This window comes from Acipenser ruthenus, chromosome 7 (assembly GCF_902713425.1).
Source record: "Acipenser ruthenus chromosome 7, fAciRut3.2 maternal haplotype, whole genome shotgun sequence".
NCBI lineage: Eukaryota > Metazoa > Chordata > Actinopteri > Acipenseriformes > Acipenseridae > Acipenser > Acipenser ruthenus.
The window spans coordinates 63,557,353-63,573,251 of record NC_081195.1 but is presented as its reverse complement, the minus strand read 5'-3'; the positions used below and the strand labels follow the sequence as shown (position 1 = coordinate 63,573,251).

General features: G+C 38.2%; 1 protein-coding gene across 2 annotated transcripts in view; it reads right to left on the bottom strand.

The window, feature by feature from the left end:
• Positions 1-530: 530 nt before the first annotated feature.
• Positions 531-15,899, bottom strand: part of LOC117415323 (G1/S-specific cyclin-D2) — a 202,542-nt gene continuing 187,173 nt past the window's right edge. For both annotated transcript variants that reach the window (XM_034025524.3, XM_034025522.3), the window contains 6 exons: positions 13,532-13,698; positions 5,623-5,660; positions 4,159-4,280; positions 3,623-3,700; positions 3,072-3,182; positions 531-2,104 (listed from right to left, as the gene is read on the bottom strand). In XM_034025524.3, coding sequence (XP_033881415.3) covers positions 1,655-2,104; positions 3,072-3,182; positions 3,623-3,700; positions 4,159-4,280; positions 5,623-5,660; positions 13,532-13,698 — 966 coding nt within the window. In that variant the 3' untranslated portion in view covers positions 531-1,654. The remainder of the gene's footprint in view (positions 2,105-3,071; positions 3,183-3,622; positions 3,701-4,158; positions 4,281-5,622; positions 5,661-13,531; positions 13,699-15,899) is intronic.

Below are 15,899 nucleotides of genomic sequence, written 5' to 3'. Positions count from 1 at the left end.
AACCTTTATTTTAAACCCTGCCTATTCACCCTTAGTGTGGGCACCTTTTACTCACCGTTATCTGCGGGCGCCTGACCATTATCACTGAATATGATTGCAGTGCGTGTCTGATGTGGGCGTATACAACAGCGTTGAGAGTTCTAGATACTGAAATCTACCTTGAAATCATTCAAAATCTACTTTCAATATATTTGTATTGTAAAATATATATAGTTTATTTCCAAATGTGTGTAATTCACTGTGCCGCTGTCATTCACTTGTATTGGGAAAAGAAAATCTTCTGGTTTGTGATTAAAAAACAAATGCTTTATGGGGAGCCCATACTGTACTACAGTATCTTACTACAGTATTGATACAGTACTTTTCAATAGATTAATGACACCACCTAGAGGGCTATTAAAGAGCAGCAGCTGCACAGAACTAAAAATCCTGTAGAAATGAGTTTTCCAATTTCTTTCATAAACTGAAGAATCAGGTAAAGTACCAGCAGTGTACAGTGTATTGAATACAAATGATTCCAGGATAGCGTATTGAATATAAATAACTCCAATTTTTATTACCACCTTATAAAAAAGGAGATAGTAACAATGCAAGTTTTTAATAAAGCAGTAACCCTTCTTCAGTAATGCAATGTTGTTTACATGTTTAAATTACTGTTCTAAGCAAAGATAGAAGGGACGCTGCCCTTTTTAATACTAATTGACATTAATAATTGTCTGTAGAGATTTGTTCTGGTATTTTGTTTTGTATTTAATATGCCTAAAAATGTAATAACTTAAAAATGTATCAATGCATGGCACATCCTAAATAAGTGCAAAAAGATTTTTAAATATTCAGTTTACTTTTGATTCTACTGCTACCTAGTGGTCAAACACTGTAATTGTGTTAATATTTTATAAGCAGGCAATCATTTTTCCCTGTGAGGACGGTATGTTTCAAACAATGAAAACACAAACAACAATCCAGTAAAAAAATAAACAGTGAACTAATAAACCAACTCAGATCATCATGCCTAATGAAACAGGCTGAGAACAGGCTTAAATCCTTCAGTACACATCAGAATAAATCATGTATGTTTGTAACCTATGCAAATTCAAACCGTTATTTTCTAACAAGCCTTTCCTAGAAGATTGAAGTCTGGTAAAGATTGTCTTTGAACTAAACTACCCTAACCCATACCCGAGTTAGGGCTATTCCACAAAATAGTACTTTTGTTAAACTATCCATGGTAGTCTTTGATATCATAGTAATGAAATGCCCAATATGTGTGTGGTGATGGGCTGCCGTTAAATATTGATGTAGCAATATTAAATGAAACTAGGAAAATTATTTTACAGACGTCTCTATCAATGTCTTTAATTACTTGTGACTTGCTCACATATAACAAACGGTACATTTTCATGGCATGGCCCAAAACTACTTGTTAATCTCAGGCAAGTAAGGCAGTTTAAACCTAATGTAATATCAATGTTAGACTGTGACCTGGTGGCAGAGTGAATGGGCATTGGGACTGACAGGCCTCCGTTAGGAGGATTAGAGGGGGGTGGGGTGTGGAAAGGAAGTTTCCACTTTGCACTTTCACTACCAGGTACTCTGACTGAGTAGCTCTTTGGACACAGGGCTCTGAGACACTTTATAACACAAACCCATCTAGCTACTCATGCGTATCCAGGGATCCAAAGTGGTCATTTCTGTTAATAAAAACGCAATCAACGCACGGGGAGAGTCCAGTACTGTGATCGACAGCAATGCGAAATCGACACATCCCTGTGTTAGGACAGGCTGAGAATACGTGAGACATCTTCAAGCTCTGAGGCAATGTACACTGGAGCTCTTCCACCAAATACTTCACCACGTTCCTCATGTAGGTGCCGTGGCTGACCACCAGAACATGCACCTGCAGGTCCACAGCTCCATCTACAGCGTCTGCAGAGGCTTCATGTAACTCAGAGCAGTTTGTGGCTGAGGACGAACTTCCACAAGTATCCCCCAGACTATTGTGGGTCGTCTCTAATCCTTCCTTTCCTTGGCTGCATTGTGAAGCGTGCTGGGCCACAATCTGCTGGCAGAGTGAATCCATGAAATCTTTCACTCGAGACTGTACCTAGCACAAAGCACAAACACATGACCAATGCTTAAACCACTCTGTAGTTACATATCTATTCCAGTTATGTTATGCATCTATTGCACATATCCAGATTCTAGTAACAAATGTAAACTATTACTGTCTGCCTGTGATTATTAATTGGTTGTGTTGTTTGAAGCACCATCAAAGACTCAAGGGGATTTTATTGCTGGAGAATCAGGATAAAAAAAACTAATTTTCCAGAAATATTCTCAAGACCATTTTTAAATACAAGCTAATACAAACTGCATTAACTTGTCATGAAGAAAATTCCAAACCACAGCTTAATGCAGGTGAAAGTGTATTGTGTGTGAAACGGGTAACAGAACTACTGTAGTTGGTAACAATCACCTTAAATGATGTCTATAGAAAGTGTGCCGGGTACCACAGAAAGTAGTAGTTTTATACATTAAGGGTTTCATTTTCAGTTCTCTTTGGTGTTATAAAGACCTTCATCATTCTGATCCAACTCATTATATTAATTTAGCACTGTTTTGTCCTAATGAGGCAGTTTCACAAAAGGTTTGGCAAGGCATGTCTTCACTTTATAATGTGCTCATAAGGCTCTTGAACTTACAGTAGACATTAAGACCAACATTTTGACTGATCTGCTTATCAGTGTTTTCTCTGAAATAAGACCACAGTTACTGTCAAACAGGGCCCTCTAGTGATGGATCTCTTTAAGACAGCCTGTATAGTTTTTGAAATCATCAGTGCAAGTACATCTCAAATTACAATGTCATGGAAGCATGTGACTTTAACAGTAGACACTGAACTGAACTTACATGTATAACCCTTTCAGAGCAGTATTTATGGTACCTGGTTAGAGCAAGAAGCGGTTACAACAACTGAATGCTTGGGACTTCAAGCATGTGTTTCTCTTGTTTCTTGCATTACACAATTCACTCCATGGATGCCTGATTCTATCATGTCATTGGCTAGCTACCTGTTCTTCAGTCTCTCCCCCCGGAGGAGTAAAACGAGGACACTGCTGGCCTGCAGCCTTTGCCATGTTCTTCATATCCTTCACAGGTTTCCCTTCTGCAATCCCAAAACTCTGCAAAATATGCAAGGCAAATACTTACTTCACAACTGCATATGGCATTTTCAGTGCAATCTAGAGCATAACAGGTGTGCAAAAGGTCCTGCAGAACTCATATACACACTTAAGCCTGTGTCCAGGACATATGGGTTGAATATCTATCTGCATGAGCTGAGCTTTAGTGCTTAGCAATCCAGGATTTTCTTGTCCAAAACATATATTACAAGTGTTTATAGTTTCTATGTTGCCATATATGCTGTAGTATGTATGCTGAACTTTTTCATGTGGCTGAAAGAAATGTGTAGACATATGTAATTTGGTACCAATGTATGATATATGTACTGTATTGTGCAGAGTGCACACAACAAAAGATGGAATAATGCAAGCAAGCAAGCAGCAACTTTTTTTTTTTTTTTTTAAATATAAATACAGTTCAAAAGGCAATGCTTACTTACTCTCTCACGCAGTTTTGGATCACAGACTATTTTTATTCCCGGGCAATGATTGTTGTGTGCAACAATTATAGAAGCAGTCTGAAAGAGACAATTAAAATATTATAGATTAGTCTTTCACCTCTGAAGACATGGCTTTGATTCTAGCTTAGGTCCCAACATAATGTCACCTATCACCTCCTGTTCCACTGTTCCACTTCCTATCACAGGTGTTCCATGGGCTAACCTCACTCTCACTCTGGTAGACCATGGGAGTGAGGCTGAAGCAGGAAGTGATGGGGTAGCAGGAAGTAGCAGTTTAAACTTTCCAAAGCTACAGTGTGGTGTTTGAAAAACCTCCAATAAAACAACAAAACAAATAGTCTTAGCAATAAGGGGATCAGCAAGCATGCTGCTAATGCTAACGAGAGATAAGAAAATGGTAAATAAACATAGGATGTGATATTTATTTTTTCACAAGGTAAACAATAGGAAACTTTCAAAAAAGCCCCAAAATACTCAAATACATTTGCTATATCATGTAGAACACTAGCACTCACCTGCTTTGCACGCTGGAGATCACTTGAGAACACATTTGTGAAGTGCACATCTCGTAGGTAAACGCCTGCAGCTTCTGCCTGCCTCAGCCCGTTTTCAGACAAAGGCGCGTCCACACCCTGGCCTAAATGAACCATTGACAATTTGTTCAACCTTTGTGAGAGTTTGCTACTTTGAAATTAAACAATAATTTCCAAAGCAAATACTGTACATTACTTTTTAGGCATGAACCTGAAGGTACTTTACATCTAAGATACTGTAACATATCATGGGTGAGTTGTAAGAAAAAGAGATGCTTCTCTTTACAGTTTTGACCACCGTAACGACTGTCTACAAAACTTTACAATCAAGTAAACCTGACCTCCCCATGAATGGTGATCAGCCATGAGTGCAGCTTTGCAAGACTACAGTTTGTGTCAAATATATACTGTGCATCAAAAGAAACGCATCACTTATATTTGAGCAGCAAAAGAAACGTATCACTTAAATTTGAGCATCAAAAGAAATTTATCACCTATATTTGTATAAAATTCACTAGATGTGATCGAAAAATGACAAACTCTGTTTTAGAACAGGTGCAGTGACTTTTTATTGTGCTGATTAACAGCTGACATCTCAAAGATGCTGCAAAATGATCTGTCGATCTTGGGAAGGTGTTGTGACTCTTGGTCTCCCAGTTCGAGTGTGTCTGGTTATACTGTCTAGCCAGGTTTGAAATCGCTGGCTGTGAGCACCCAAGACGGCGAGCCACAGTACGCTGCCCTAGTCCAGCCTCCAACATGCTGCTCTCGTGACAGACGTGGCAGATTGTTTTTTTTTTTTCTTTGATTTTCTTTATTGCTTTTATTTAAGCTTGCAATTCCACACCTGAAATCACTCCATATCCAGTGTCCAATCAACTGTCTCACTAATTAAGTGATTAAGTCAAAGTCACTCAAGCATGTCATGGTCAAGGATGAATGATCGAGTGATTAAAAAGAAACCAAAAACATTTTGTCAATGTCCATCATTTATACACCTTACTTTTTTCTAAACAAATGTGTTATAACAGTGAGAAGTTTATTTTAATGCTTGGTGTATTATCAAATGTGTTACAATAGTGAGAAGTTTATTTTGATGCTTGGTGTATTATCAAATGTGTTATAATAGTGAGAAGTTTATTTTGATGCTGGTGTATTATCAAATGTGTTACAATAGTGAGAAGTTTCTTTTGATGCTTGGTGTATTATCAAATGTGTTATAATAGTGAGAAGTTTCTTTTGATGCTGGTGTATTATAAAAGAGAAGCTTGTTTTGAGTTGTTTCTTAAATTGTATAAATTGATGAATTTCTCACAATACAGTATGGGAGCAAACCGCATTCACTTCAAAATTTGACCAGTGATTAAAAATAAATAAATAAATAAATAAATAAATAAATAAATAAATATGTGAATCACTATAAAACAAGTCCCACATATACTGTACCTTGGAGTAGTTTCTCTTTGTTGTATCTAGTTTCTCCACTGTGAAGCAAGAAAGAAAGTTGAGTGTGCAGGCCAGAGGAATGACCACCAAACAAGTATTTCCATAAACCACAACTTACTGTAACAATTGTAATATAACTAGAATATAAAATAACAGAATGCCAAAATAACAGCTTTTTTTCAGTCTGTGAAATAAAAAAAGGTGGTGGTGAATTCCTCCTGTTTATCCTTTCTCTGTACTTTATGTAATTTCTATACAGTATAGTGACTACATGCTTTTGAGGGATAAATACATTGCAATGCAAGGAATTGGAACAAACGGTCAAAAGCACTCGTCATAGTATAGAAGAAATTACACAAGAGTAGTACAAATTAAAACCCTGATGCATTTGCCACTTCAGTTTACTCAGAAAGGTGACATCCACAAGACTTGAAATGAACAATTCTTATTGTATTTGACAAATGACCAGGCCCATATGAAACGTAATATAATTTGGTCTGTGGCCTTGTCCATTGGAGCTCGATAGCCCCCTCCTATATAAACTGTCCGAACTATGATGTCATGTATATTGATTGAATGATAACTAGTAATGCCAGCGGACAGGGCACGATGCACTCAGGGCCACCTCCCCCCTAGACAAGACACACTGCAAGGTGGAGGCAGGGGTGGAGGACGAGGACCAAACAATGAAACGACGAGGAGGCGTAGACGAGAAGGCTATTTATGGGAACAGTTATGTGATTAGTGGGTGGATTCCCCAACATAGTTAATCACACGGTGTGAGTTCAGTCATACTACAATTTTACTTAGTAGATTATTCTACACACCTTAACTTTACACGCCAAACGGTACGACTACAGTTATACAGCACCACACTGAGATACAGAGTAGTAATAATAATAATAATAATAATAATAATAATAATAATAATAATACCAAATACCGACACGACAACAATTTCAATGACATAGTAATTTCCAAAGCCTCGCTCTGGCGATATCCTTTTATAACGTACTGTACATACATAAATGCCATCCCATTCGCATAATGTCAAAGCTTACGTGTACAGCGTGCTTCTGTTTCCAAACCTGCCTTCAGACAAATGTCCAACAATATCTTGGCTGTTGCGCCCAAAGCCGTCAACATTGTTCATGCATTGTCTTCGTACATGCACAAAAAGCAATATCACTGTATAATACACTTACTGTCTGACCATTGTAAAGGCAAAGGTAAACATTTTACAAGGCTCAGCTCGTGTAAATCGCCCTTGCTTGACACACCAAATCTAAATCCGCCCTGTTTATTTTGCCGCACTGTAGCAGTTCACTTCAGAAGAGGAACTTCCAGGGTACCGGTAACTCAACTGTACAATGATTGGTTGAGCGTTTCATGACATAAAAAAATTAAACCAATCGCGGCTTGGCACATAGCGTCACACTGTAAATCCAATGTATCTCTCTCTCTCTCTCTCTCTCCCAGAAAACGTCTCCGTGAGATTCGCGTGGTTTTGTTAGCTGTAGAAAGTGTTATGATGCCACCCAGTGGATATAAGAGGAATAGCAATACAATACTCACGAATTAAATTAGAACTTGAGACTCCCATTACAAACATTTTTATTTTATACAATGTATTAAACTTGATAGGAGCGTATTAACAAATATTCATGTGTATTGTAATTCTTATTTAAATATTGCAAAGTTTGCAAGTTTGTGTTTTATTATCTTCTAAAAACATTTGTTAAAGTTTCTATCAATTCCATAACAATGAAACATTCAAGTGCAACATTTAGTTTATAGGTTATTCTTGTTGTATTTATACAATGGATTTATTTATTTTTTCTAAAAACTAATGTTTCAAAATTAGGTATTAGTTATTTCCAATATGTTGGCTGGACCAAATGTTGATACATCAGTTGCATTTAATTTTTAAAAAAAATGGGACAAATGCTGGGTTTGTCCAAGCTTTTGTGACGACTCAGAAAGCATTAGTTTACCACTAATTAAATTGCCAGCCCTTATAAGTCCTGTTTTGGGCATAAACACAGTAATAATTTCCAGAATGACTGCAGTATAACTGAGTCCAAATTAAAGCTATATTAGCAGGCTACTTCAGTACATTTTTGTAAGGGTTATTATTAATCTACAGGTATGCTAATAGTTTATTGATATAACTCCCTTGCGTTTTATCTGCTGTGCACTTGGACCATTCACTTCTAATGTAGTTTTAAGGGCTATCGATGGATATAAAGGGGTTATGCTGTAAATCTCCAGTGGGCTACTGCACCTTTTCTCCTCTGGAGTGCTGGGATTTCAACGTGGCTCAGGTTACAAGTGAAAACTATTGTGTTGCAACAGCTCTAACTATATCAGGGGGAAACAAGGTCTGCTTTAGAGCACAGAAGGCTAAGCTTTTGAAAAATGTAGCAAACAGACACCAAGAAAATATATTTTAGTATAAAATTGGACATGACTGTAGGACACAGCCTCTTTAAATGGTATTTATGTTGTAAATCCAATAAACTAGCTCGCTAACCAGCATGGGACCTATAAATATGTCTGTAAAAATATTCTCCAGCAAACCCAGGGGTGATGGAATTCTGACTCTAACAGTAACCTGCTAAATAGTCAAAAGAAAACTGTGAACACTGAAATGTTATAATTAACTGTTAACATAAGGCTCAGTGACCACTTCTCTTTTATTTGTTTACATTTAGATAATGTGTCCCTGAGGTGCAGGCGACATTCCCAGAGGGAAGAAGCCTCAGTGTTTGCAGGGAGTGTACACAAACTGGACAGCCAACAAGTTCTCTTCTCGATGAACAGAGGCGCATGTAAGGGGAAACTAAGAAACAGTGTACTACACAGTTAACCAGTAATCTTATTTTAGTAGAAAACTGAATATGGTTGTCATTCATGGCTTGCTAATGTGAAGATGGGTCGTCTTAACTGTAACCCCACAATGCAAATGTCTTGTCAGCCCCTTCGAAGAAAGCAAACAGATGCCTTGGGCTATCATATATAATACTGTATAAAAGGACATCAATGTTTTAAGAAATAATGAAAAGAAGGATGAATAAAAAAACAACCTTGTTCATGGTGAGTTTATTGTCCATACATCAAGCCTATACCCTTCACAACGCTTTTAAAGAAATCCCATTTTTTAACAGATCAAAAAAGAACAGATTTAATAAGAGCTTTTTCAATACTGAACAGAAACGATCTCCGACAAGAAATTGTTATTCTACTACCGCCAGTCTTACCTCAGACCAACAAAACCGCATCTTAAACACTGCGATTCACAGAGACAAATGCATTCAAGAGCATAAAGGGATATTAGGAAGACCTAATCTCATTATACCCAATGCTTCCCTCACCATTCTCTACTCAATGGGTGCTCTGTATTGTTATTTTTTGAATATTATTAGTCTGAGATATTATCCATTCCACTGGTCTCAAACACCACCCTCGCCCCCTCCCTCTCTCCCCAAAACTCACTTCGTTCATAGCTTTCTCAACCTCCCCTTTACCTTATTTACATCTGCACCATTTTATTTTATGCTTTTTTTGTTATCATCACTTAAGAGCAAAAAAATGTAAAGAGAGTAACATTGGACTGATATGGCATCACACTCATTAAAGCAAATGTTTATTGAACAGAGATTGTGCAACTGACAGTGACTGAGGTACATGGTAATGATTCCGGGGGTGTGGGGGGATAAACTCTGTTACTTTGCTAGCAATTTCCACAGGACAGGCGTCTGGTGCAAGACACCCACACTGACAAGGCCACAGAACATGTATAATTTAAGTTGGCACCACATTCTTTGCCATTTTGTGGGCTTTTTGGTGGCAGAAATTATTAACAGGAAGATAGAGTAATCTCTTTGTGTGTAGTCAAAAATACTCTTTTTGTAATCAAAAAGTTTGAACCAACCCATTATAAAGCATGTACAATCACTTTATTTATAGCCTTTTGATACAAAAATCAAGGCAATTTCGCTACTTGTAATCAAATGGCTATCATGCCTGCATTTTAGAAGTGGCTCCACAAGCTTTTAACAGGGCATTAACAGGTTCAAGTAACTCTCTGCTCTCCGTAAAATAGCATTACTTAAGGCTCAGAGTGCCTTGAAATGTAATTGTTCCTCTTAAATAAAATAAACCTATTTTTTATTTTTTGTTTGTATGTCACCACCATTTTTTTTTTACATAGCCATAAAAGATTCACATTTCATTGAGAAGTTCCCCAAAAATATTGCTCTACGATGAGTTTTAATGATCAGAAATTGCTTTCCAAAGTTTATGGCCCGGTTATCCCCCCGCCCCCCCTCCAATGTTCAAAGTTCTGAGTCCAGATGGGAGCCGTATACTCTTTCAATCCTCTCTCTATGCATCCCTGTGCATCTGTCTTTAAGCTGAAGTAATAGTACCAGCTAACCTGCCATAACCACACCGCTAGGCTCCCTGAAAAACTGTAACGTTGTGAGGTATTGTGATAATGGAAATGATTCTCATTTTTTTTTGTCCAGAAAACCTGAGGTAAGTATGCCATCTTTGCAGAATGTGATAAGGAAAAGAAACATGCTATTAAAACTAAATGTACAAAGAGCATTTCCAGTCAATCAATGCACTCAATTGTATATTCTTCTCAACCATCTACTTCCGAATTCTAAAACTTTTTAAGCAGTAAAATAATTATATTATACAAATGTTTATAAAATAGCAGCTCACACAGTGAAACATTACAGCTAAGTACTGTTAATGTGTATAAGAATGAAACAAATAATAGCTTCTTAGCAGCGCAAAAAAATCAATAATAATAATAATAATAATAATAATAATAATAATAATAATAAAAAATAATAACAAAATACAGATTCGTAATCCACTTTCTACCCCTCTGCACTGTATGCTTTGGAATATCTAAACCCAGAGAACCTCCACCCTCCCACCCCACTTTCCCCCCAAATAAACAAAACAAAAAAACTGCTCATCCATCTTTATCTTCTCGTAGCAACTTAAAGAACAGCTTCAGTTTTTTTTTTAACTTGAACTGTTATCAGCACATGTGCAAAACCAAACATAAAAGTTGCCACGGATTTAACCATCTAAATGCCTTAACGATGGAGCAGACAAAAAAAAAATTCAAGTAAAAACAAATAAAAAATTTTGATCAATAAAAAAAAATAAACATTTTAAATAATAACTATAATAATAAAAACCTTGCGAACCTTGATGGTAACCTCATTTTTTTTTTAGCATTAGCACTGAATTTGCTTTTATTTTCAAAATTTATAACAATAAAATCGGTTTTTATTCTGCGTCACGTTTTGGGAATGTTGTGACTGGAATGTCTTCTGAAGCAGGTGCTGAATGTTATGAAACACCTTTCCCAATGTTAACCCTTTCCACATGCTCTTCAATGGCAATGCAGTGGAACTACAATGCAATGATTCTGTACGAAGAGGCAATAGTAATACAAGGGTATGCACCATTGGTAGAGTGATACCACAGTGGCAACATTCTCATACTTTGAAATATTAATTGTATCACTACTATGAACCTATACACACTGCTGGTAATCCATTGCAGTATCCTGTTAGAACCTGCGTGCTATACCAGAACCACTATACTACATCAGGACCATACTATATTTGTCCCCAAATCCATTGTGTTACCACTGATGGTATTGCAGTGGTCTGCTAATGGATCTGAAAGAGTTTTTTTCTGGTATTGTTTTTTAAACATTTCTCTATGGGAACGTCTGACATGGGAAACCAGCCCTACAAAAAAATAACAACAACAATAATAATAATAATAATAATAATAATAATAATAATAATAATAATAATAATAATAATAATAAAATAAACAACAAAAAACAAAAAACAAACAAACAAAAAAAACCCTCCATCTCTACTTCTCCCTCGGCAGACTTTCATTAACCATTCCATTTATCCCTTGGGAGTACAGTTCAAAGTGCTTTGCTAATGAAATGATCTACATTAATGATCAACACTACGGACTAGATGAAAAGTGTCCCATAATCCCACACTGCCTCTTGTACAAGTCTGGTTATAAAGTCACACTGTGCTACTGTTGTGAAAAACAACAACATTTACTGCATATGAAACATTGGGCCTGAACATGTTAGGGCAAAAACCACCATTTTGCTGAGATGGTTCGGTAGCTCATGTCTGTTATATTTCATTAACTGCTTAGACTGCACTTGTCTAAAGATGGGCCTCCCTCAACAACATAACAGCAGAATGTACTGTTTTTACAGGGAACATTTCTTGACGAACAACACTTTAATTTGGTTAGGATTTTTCTCACTGCAGTTATTCAGTTGACATTATAAACATCCTTGTCTGTCTGTCTGTCTGTCTGTCTCTCTCTCTCTCTCTCTCCTGTATATATGGTATATACAAAAACATTTGTTTTATCATGGCAGTGTTTAGTCCTGTTTGCTTCCACTGCCAATTTAACTGTGCAATATAGTGATGAAAATGGTCCAGCAAAATACAAACATACAAACAAAACAAAAAGGTATCAGAGTCACTTTGTTGCTGGGAAAAGTGGGGCAGAAGCAGCAGCAGCAGGGCTCCCCCACACAGCTACCATCTGTCAATACTCCTCCCCCAATCAATCAACAGCATTCTCAGGCATAACCGGTGTGAGATATCATGCTTTGGGGTTCTTTCCCAAAGATGAAATCCACCCTGAAGCCTTCACTTTATACAATAAAAGATCCAGAAACTCTGCACATTCTAAGCCTTTCAAGATTCTGTTGCCTTATACAGCACGTGCCTCCAGCCACACTAGGTTGAAGTGGTTTCAATGCATGAATACACAGTACACATGTGCTTTCAGCCAGTCCAACCCCCTCACCCGACTCCTCACCTTTCAGATCCAAAACACACAATCCACTTGGGTCACCCCACTGTCAAACAAGAAGGCTCAGCCCCCTCAAAAGCCTAAGGCGCTGCCAGAATCCCACTGAACCATTTTCAAGAGAAGCACGCCAGTGTAACATAAAAAGCTGGCAAAGTAAGCACCCTCCCACCATAAAGCAGCTATTTCCTGACACCCACATAAAAAAAAGCTTACTGAAGTCTCTATTCATGACAAATGCCTTCACTGTGACAGAAGTAGTTGCTTAAAAATAATAATTATAATCACAATAATAATTATAACAATAATAATACCAGATTTCACATACTGTACTCAAACACCACTTGCACTTCTTCTGCATTGAAAAATGGTTCAACCTGCCCTGGGGCACTCCCCTTTCTCTGAGACCTCCCCTAACAGGCATACCTACAAACACACACACACACACACAAAAAGGCACACTCACACACACACACACACACACACACACACACACACAAACAGGCATACCTACAAACACACACACAGACACACAGACTCCTTCCGTAAGAGAAAAAATCTGGTCCATTTACACAAAACCAACACAATCACATACATACAGACAAACATACTTTAATGCACGCACGCACGCACGCACGCACGCACGCACGCACGCACACATAGAAGCTAATAATTTGATCCCACATATTTCTTCTGCTAATTATTATTATTTTTGCTTCTGTACACTTTACCTTTTTTTTTTTTAAAGAAAGAATTTATTTTGGAATATAATTTTATAATGGATATACAATCGAAAACAGCGACTATGCAAAATAGTTATGGTGGGTTTCCCTTCTGAAGAATGTACGATGCACCAAAGAGCGTTTTTTTTTAATTCAGTTTTTCTTCTTTTTTTTGTATCTAAAATAGCTTTAGCCGTGTTCTACTGTATATATGGGGAACAAGAACAGTGGGTGCTCGTTCTCTTCTGGTTTGCTTGCTTTGCTGCCCTCCTCCTCCTCCTCCTCCTTCTCACAGGTTGATGTCTCGGACGTCTGTCGGGGTGGCGGCCTGGTCTAGTTCCTCCACTGCCTTGCTGCCTCCCCCCTGCTGTTGCTGCTGCTGCTGCTGCTGTTGACGGACCTGCCTCAGGTTGCTCACCAGCACTGACTCAATCTGCTCCTGGCAAGCCTTCAGGCAATCCTGAGTGGAACACAAGGGGGAAAGTTCATTCATTTATATATCTAGGAATACTAAGAGGCCACCTTGTTTTCAACTGAGCAATGCCCATGGTCAGTTCACCCTTACTAAAATGACCTTGGCATTACAATTTTAGTACCAAGCACAGGGGCAGCTACAATGGTACCAGGTTGCTGTTGGCAGAATGGTACCATGGTGGTATGAACCAGAATCCATTGGTAATCCTTTTCAGCAGCGCTGGTATTTGTTCCATTGCTGATAATGCAATGGTAATGGTTCCCATTACAGAGGTCACAAGGGAGTTTGCCGGTCTCAACATGAAATGCTTAGTCACAAAACTACCTATCAATATGTCACAAATGGTTGTCCTCTGGGGAGAGGCCTAGGACTACACTTCAGGGGGTGTTCAGGTTTGTTCCCTGTGCTATGAAGGGAGGCTCCCATTGTGCTTGTTTTGTCGGCACCATACCTGACTGTGACCCAGTGGTGCACAACTCTGCTCTCAAGGGCCATTCCAGTCCACATTTTTATTCCAACTAGGACCTCAATTTCAGCAGTTCCCTGGTGATAAGTAAAGTTTTCTTTTATTTATTTTTTATTTTTTTGTGAAAAAGCGCACAAACATATAAAAAATATGCACACCTTAAATCAACTGCAAATTCCCTGGCTGACAACATTTAGGAGTGAAAAAAGGCCCTTTTTTAGCGCAGGGCTCCTGACTCCCCCCAGGCTGACACCAAAAGATGGGTTCGGCATTCATGCAAGCATGCACCGAAAACATTTGAGCGAATCAGAAACTCTCTCTTTTTTCACTCTGCTTAATCGCCTTGGAAAAAATGCCAGGAATTTAACAGGTTGTGGCTTGTGACAAAAAAGGCTTTATAGAAACAATTGGCATCCACAAAAAAGAGCCCAGAGGCAATTGCCCAAAACAAAGTATTGATACTTGGCTTCAGATCCTCCCTCTGGGTAGACTTATCGGTGGCTACTAAAGCATGCTTTTGGAATGCCAGTTCAGGAATTCTTCGTCGTGTTTTTGTCTGTTCATGTGAAAATGCTATCAACCAGAAGTATGTGTCGTACACTGAGGCAGACAGTCTGGCTACTGTTTGGTTCTTTCTCCAGACAGAGCTGCATTCAGAACTGGTACAAATCAACATAACCGAGCTAAGGCTAGTCTATCCAAAACTTTAAACACTCAAATCGTAAAATATATAAAAGTGCTACCGCTAAAAAGAATCTTAGTAAAATCTTAAGACTTAACAGTTTGATAAGATGTATTCAGCAATGTCTTCATTTACAAAACAAGGAAGTCAAATTTGGACTCAATTCCAGATGTTACAGTGAATATTCCCAGCAGTGAAAGTCAATTGTTGCTGTTTGAGAGCTTTGTTTGGAAAGTTAGCACTGCCATCAGGTTGACTTACCCGGTACAGGCAAAATATTATACAACAACAAAAGAACTGGAAGCACTAACAGATCTATCTTGTGACGAAAAACGAAGGAGTACTAAAGCCATGTTAATTACACTCACGTCTATGCAATACATGAAAGACTTTTAACAAGGTGACAGTCTGCAGGGACCACATGAGCCCATTTATACTCATGTTGCAGCATCAAAAGGTTGGAAAGGCAACCGAAACACTTTGTACAATTTATATCCAAAACTACCCATTATCAATCCATTATGGGTGACGAGGAGGCACTGTAGAATGGACATGTAGGGGCAATGGGTGAGAGCAGAGGTGTACGCGTGGGCAGTTAGCACTAGTGGGAAGAGTCTGGGATGCAGTGTGGACTTGTGGTCAGGGCCAGGAACTGGGTGGCAGTGTAGGCATCAGGTTAGGTGTAGACTGGGTGGTCTAGTGGTTAGGCAGTTTGGTCGCATGGTTGTAGTTGAGTACTGGAAGACAGTGTGACCTAGTGGTAAGATATGTTCACAGGCCGTGTGGTCCTAACTGAGGATTGAGAATCATTATGGCCCTAGCCCTACAATAAATGTATCCTCTCCCAGGGGGAGAGAAGCAAGCTAAATTACTTAAGCACTCAAAACTCCCCTACCAAATGGTTCTGTAAAAGAATGCTGTTAATAAGGTTTACCAACAAACATACAAAGAACAATAAATTGTGTTTCAATGAGAGAATACAATTTCATTCAATCCTGGGTTCTGGTAAGCAGTATAATCCTGCTAATCTATTGTCGC